We start from the raw sequence: 6647 nt of genomic DNA on the forward strand, positions 1-6647 counted from the left end.
CCTATCCGTTGACACTTCCCGCTGCCTTGGAAAAGCAGCCAGCATAATCAAGGACCCCATGCACCCTGGACATACTCTCTTCCACCTTCTTCCGTCGGGAAAAAGAGACAAGTCTGAGATCATGTACCCACCGACTCAACAGCTTCTTCCCTGCTGCCATGAATGGACCTACCTCACATTAATATGATCTTTCTCTACACCCTAACTATGACTGTAACTACATTCTGCACTCTCTCCTTTCTTTCCCTATGTACAGTATGCTTTGTATAGCACGCAAGAAACAATACTTTTCACCGTATACTAATATATGTGACAATAATAAATCAAATCAAAAGTCATGTTTTATGTTGATTTTGGTTTTATTATCAAAGTAAAAGTTATAAAATTGAACTTTTTGTCTATTAGTTTTGTATGGGTGGCATGGTGGCACAGTGGTTAGCACTGCTGCATTACAGCGTCAGAGATGCGGGTTTGATTCCTGGCATCGGTCACTGTAAGTGCAAAGTCTGCATGTTCTCCCCATGTCTGCGTGGGTTTCCTTCCGGTGCTCCAGTATCCTCCCACAGTCTGAAAGATGTGCCGGTTAGGTGCATTGGCTATGCTAAATTCTCCCTCCATGTACCCGAACAGGTGCCAGAGTTTAGCGACTAGGGGATTTGCACAGTAACTTAATTGCAGTGTTAATATAAGCCTACTTGTGACACTAATAAATAAACTTTAAAAAACGTTGGCAAGTCATAACATTCAATGGGCCGAAAGGCCTCTTTTGCACTTTATGATTCAATGTTAGCGAATGGTAAAGCAGACCTAAGGTCCCAAATACTCCAACCTTACTTTTTAATGTTCCTAAATATCCCTTCAGGTTCGTGAACAATACTTTAATTTTAAAAAACTTAAACGAGCAGGATGAATGCTAACTTTATTTAAAAAGAATAATTTGCCTTAAAAACATTAAAATATTTCAGCGAGGAATGAGGGGGGAATTGGAAAAGAAATAGCAATGTTCCTATCGATAGTTCGGCGCTCTGCCTGTCTGGTGGATGTGTTTGTGATGGGTTGATTTGGGCTGCTTGTTTATGTTTGAATTGAATTAACGGTTAGAGGCGCTCCGGCAGCGGTTCCGGCTCCGAGTGAGGCCGGCAGCGGCTCCGCACTCACTGCCATGGCCGGCCTTATCATCTTCCTGGTCAGTGGCCTGGGCCGGGCCCTGGATCTGCTCTGCTTCTTGCTGGACCTCAATTTCTGGCTGGTCTCCTCGGTGGTGGCTGCTACCTCGGGCCTCCTGCACTTGCTGCTCTGCCTCCCCGGCGCCGTGGCGTCTTTCTTCGGCCTCTGCTACAACCTGCTGGGGCTGCTGCTACTGGGGGCGGCCGAGCTATGCTACTGCGCCATGCACCTCACCCTCAGCCTGGTCTGCAGTTTGCTGAGGGTGCTGTTCAACCTGGCAGAGAGTTTGAAGGTGGTGGGGCACCTGCTGTCTTACCTGAGCTTGCGGGGCCGAGAGATGCTGCAAAGGGGTCTCGCCACCACCACCTGCTCCGGCCACGTCTTTCTCAAGCAGATCTGGGATGCTGTAGGGATCTTGGCTAGCCTGGCTGCGTACTTTGTCAACACTGTCATCAATTTGTTCCTCATTGGAACCCAGAACCTGTTCTCAGTTGTCACAGTGTTGTGGAACCCTTTGGTAGGAGCTTCTGAGGTCTTTGCATCAATTCTTGCCTATTTGTCCAGTAGTGTCCTTGGCAACGTGATCCTGCTGTGGACTCCATGCCAGTTTGTGATCGAAGTCCTGATTTCCCTCACCAGAGTATTGGCTGATGTTTTTCTCCTGAATCTATATGGGTTGGCAATCACTTTTGTTGTAATTTCTAGTGCAACGATCTATGCAAATCCAGAGATAGTACTGAGGATGGCTAATCAGGTGACTCTACACTTGAGCACTGCTCCAAATCTTCACTGGGTCAGGAGGAATGTCACTCATGTTTGTAGGTTAGTAATGGTCAGTATGCAGTTGATGGTCAACTCAGAGACATGGCGGCGAATATACAGTCAACAACTGCAGGGATTCAACCCAGGTTATGTCAATAACTGGCCTCTTGACCAAAGGCAGCGGCACCAGGCCAATCCTAATGAGAATGTAGGGGGCCAAACAGCTGTGGACCCACAACTGGCTATCCAGTTGGAACAGCAAACAGATCCCAACCCAGTCCAAGTAGATGGTAATCCTGCAAGAGAACAACAGCTGACCGTGGCTGAGACCTCTGTATGTGGACCAAAAGCCAGCAATGGACCTTTGCATTCGATAGCAAAGCCAGTGAGCAGCAAAGACGATAATTGCAATGTCCCAATGGAAAGCAATCTTTGGATGCTCTTGAAAGAGCAGGAAGAACGGAAAAAGTGTGTCATCTGTCAGGACCAGGCAAAATCTGTGTTGTTGCTCCCATGCCGGCACTTGTGCCTCTGTCAAGGCTGCACAAATATTCTCCTGCAACAGCCCATCTACCAACGCAACTGCCCACTTTGCCGAGAGATGATCTTACAAACGTTGGATGTGTATTTCTGATTGACCATTGGAATAAGCTTTGATGGAAAGCGTGTGCTGTACATAATGAAATTTATTTTTAAATATGTATGAGTGGGCCAATCATTAAAGTGTTAGATGAGCCTATTTTCAAATTGCTATGGAAATCCTTAGTCGTGGACTTCAGAATTCAGATGTTATTTTTTCTGTTCAACCATAGCCTATGCAAGCACTGTGCTGTGTAGGAATATTACCTTAAGATTGTTTGTATGTATTACTGGGAATTAGAAGCCTCAATTCCAGCATTTTGTTTGGTAACCTGGCCAAATTGGAATTAAAAATCCAATGATCGATTTTCTCCTGTCCTGTTGCGTGCTTTGACTTCTGCAACTTTGTTCACTGGTTTCAGAGTTGGCAGTGGGAAACTGAAACCACTGTGTTTCTGTCAATTCAGTTACCAACACTGCCTGGTAAACAAATACCAGTGCTTTTTTTATTTAATCGAAGAGTTCCGGGTTAAAAAATGATCAGCTTTAAGAGGCTGGTGTTACAGATTGTGAATGTTTAACTTTTTTTTATTACACTGAGCTGTGCAGGGTTGGGGTCTCATGATCCTATATTTCTGGATTATCTGTACAGTGCACCCTCTGTGTAAATTTCCTTGTTTTAAAAAAAAAATATGTTTGTAAATTATTTTGAGATGGATGACTCCTGTATTATCTTTGGCATATTTAAGGGACATCCTCCAAAACTTGGCTTCCCTGAATGCTGTTCTAGCACCCAATGCACAGCATACATTGTGAGCAGCAATGTAGGAAGAGCACTGCTGGAAACTTGAGGCTCAATTATGGAATATTGTTTTGGAAAAACAGCTGAAGTAATGTATTCAATTAGGAAATGAGACCACATGAGAAATCGGTTTACATTTGAGTTTTCTTTTATAAGTTACAAGCTTTATCTCTTTAAATAATCACAGCAATTCTTGACCAAATCAGCAGTACAGATTACATGGGTCAAAGGAGAGTTTTGCTTTGTTTATTTTCTTTTTATTAACAATGCTATTCACCAAAGAATAGTAGCACTGTTCAATGGTTGTGCCACCAGATATTTGCTTGAGGCACTACCATTTCATTAGGGACCATAGATTGCTTTGAGAAGTGTAGCTTTGAGGATCATTTTTGTGTCTATTGGAGTTGGAGCAATGGGTGGGATAGTTCTTGGGTCTTGACAGCTGGGTATTTAATGTATTAACAGATAGATGCACTGCTTGAATTAAGCTTAGCTACTTTTTTCACACCAAATGTTTATCACTACAAAATCTGGCTGATAATAATGCTAGCTTTCTGCTGCACAAATGTGAACTTACTGAGATGTTGGGTGATGTGTACTCACCTTCCAGCAGAACAATTACAGTAGCATCAAACTTTTTATAGTAACACAACCTGAAACAAATGGCGTATCTCAAAGTTATTGAAGTAAGACTCTGTATCTCAAGAATGTTTCCTTACTTGTCTTGGTATCTGCAATAATGGGTGGTATGCCAAGCATATCATAGTCAACACTGTGATGATAAGTAATTTGAAGGTGTGAATGGTTTGAGTGTTCTTTTATTTGGGAAATTACTTTCCATATGCTTGGTACCTACCAGTAATGGAACTTCCTTCTGTGGGGAATTGTCAGTGTGAACTGCCTGTCCTGGATACAGGGATGAGATTTAAACCTCTGATTTTGGAGTTTGCAGGTCAGTGATTAGTGAGAAGAGGAATCAGTTACACAACATAGTATGTAACATGATTTGAATTTATTCAGACCTATAGGCCTAGATTTTAAACCGAACCACTAGCCTCACTCCAAAGAAGCTGAAAAGTGCTGAGCAATGTGTTAAAATCGAGAATTGCTGCAGTTCTGGTTGCCATAATGTCAATGGCAGAGATGCAGACATTAGTTGAGGCTTCTGCTGAAAACGGATGGCGCATATTGAAGATTCAAAAGTCATTAGCCTGATGATTTTACTTGAATGTAATTCTTAAAGGCCATGCGGGGGGAGTCCTGGGCTGTCACCTAACAACAGAAACATGGTGAGAGGAGCTGACTGGCCTTGTCACCTCAGATGCCGCAAGGAATTCTTGGGCCTCCTCAGCATCACACTAATCTTTGGGGAACTTTGACATTCGGAATCTTCCTGATTGCTGAATGCAAGGAAAATTCAGCCATCCCTTTCCACCAAGATGTGAGAGAATCTCCTCCACTCTGATTGGCTTCATTCCTAGAAGTTCGTGCCTGCCGATAAATCTCCACTCGCACCCACACTCGGTGGTGAATCTGGTCAGGGTCCAGCAAGTTTTATTTAATGAGCACAGCTTCCACAACCCCAATTTGTTTGGGTGTATTGCCCTTCTACCAAGACCACTACATTAAACCCATAGTCCATAAATGCTTACTGTGATTAAAAACCAGTTTTAGGAACAGATAGTGTCAATAATTGTAGCTTTTGAGTCTCCCAAGATGTACTTTCTTACCATTTCAGATTAGCAAAAATTTAGAAAACATTGATGTCCCAATTAAATCAAGCAAATATTTTCTGACCCATGTGTAGGACCTGAAGATGTCTTTATTTTGCTTCCCACATCATTCCATGTGATTCTTCTAACAACCTTGTGGATAAAGACAATGAGGCTGCACCAGGTATGCAGACCTAAGGTTTCTGGTATTGGGTTGTGATTTTACAATTAGCCTCAATGCTAGCGCAAGAAAATTAATTAAAACCACTTCTTAATAGTTATCTAGTGATCCCTGATGTATTTATGTGGACATCATGTGAAAAACTGTAATGTTTTCCCATACACCCACTTCCTCACAGTTAAATAGCCAGAGTACCCAAGTCTTTCATTTTGGACCGAGCACCTTTGTTTAAAATGGGCAGTACATTTACCAAGAGAACCATTAGGGATGGGTTAACATTTAGTTCACTTGTCTAAGTTAAAGGGCAGCTCACTACCTATAGAGAAAGAGAGAGGGCTGCCGGGATGTTCATTTAGTCCAAGATTTTCAAAGCAGCAACAGGAGAGCCAAGCCATCGTGATGTTATTACTGTTATCAAGATGGCTGGCTGGTGATGGCTGTAAATATACACTGGGTTGAGTGGGGTTTGGCACTGCTAACATGGTGGTGGTTAACGTTAAATGCAGAACATTCTTTACAGAATAACTAATTATTGTGCAGGGAGCATATTTCAGGTTATTTATGAATGATGTGTTACAAGTCTTTTTTTAAACAGCCTTTATCTTTTTTGTGCAAGTTCTATAAGCGTTGTTTTATTTGTTCTGTGATAACTGCACTGTGTTAAATTCAACTTCATTGTCCTGTGCTACGTTTAACTGAAATGAGCTGAATGTGTAATTAGTGAATTAAAAAAAATACACCTATATATTTTTAATTGCTAGTTTGTCTTGTTCTCAAAGCATCAACTGACATAGAGGTTTACAGCACGGAAACAGGCCCTTCAGCCCAACTTGTCCAAGCCACCTTTTTTTAAAACCCTGAAGCTAGTCCCAATTTCCCGCATTTGGCCCATATCCCTCTATACCCATCTTACCCATGTAACTGTCGAAATATTTTTTAAAAGACAAAATTGTACCCGGCTCTACTACTACCTCTGGCAGCTTGTTCCAGACACTCACCATCCTCTGCGTGAAAAAATTGCCCCTCTGGCCACTTTTGTATTATTCCCCTCTCACCTTAAACCTATGCCCTCTAGTTTTAGACTCCCCTACCTTTGGAAAAAGATATTGATAAGCCAGCTGATCTATGCCCGTCATTATTTTATAGACCTCCAGAAGATCACCCCTTAACCTTCTACACTCCAGAGAAAAAAGTCCCAGTCTATCCAGCCTCTCCTTATAACTCAAACTATCAAGGCCCAGTAGCATCCTAGTAAATCTTTTCTACACTCTAGTTTAATAATATCCTTTCTATAATAGGGTCACCAGAACTGAATATAGTATTCCAAGTGTGGCCTTACCAATTTCTTGTACAACTTCAACAAGACGTCCCAACTCCTATATTCAATGTTCTGACCAATGAAACCAAGCGTGCTGAATGCCTTCTTCACCACTCTGTCCATCTG

The 6647-nt window shown here is 42.2% G+C and overlaps 1 protein-coding gene across 1 annotated transcript; it reads left to right on the forward strand.

Moving 5' to 3' along the window:
- The first annotated feature begins 871 nt into the window (after positions 1-871).
- On the forward strand, positions 872-5938 carry rnf26 (ring finger protein 26). Its single transcript, XM_078199124.1, has one exon. The coding sequence runs from the start codon at positions 1163-1165 to the stop codon at positions 2561-2563; it is 1401 nt and encodes a 466-aa protein (XP_078055250.1). The 5' UTR covers positions 872-1162; the 3' UTR covers positions 2564-5938.
- Positions 5939-6647: the final 709 nt, after the last annotated feature.

This window comes from Mustelus asterias, chromosome 27 (genome assembly GCF_964213995.1).
Source record: "Mustelus asterias chromosome 27, sMusAst1.hap1.1, whole genome shotgun sequence".
NCBI classification, from domain to species: domain Eukaryota; kingdom Metazoa; phylum Chordata; class Chondrichthyes; order Carcharhiniformes; family Triakidae; genus Mustelus; species Mustelus asterias.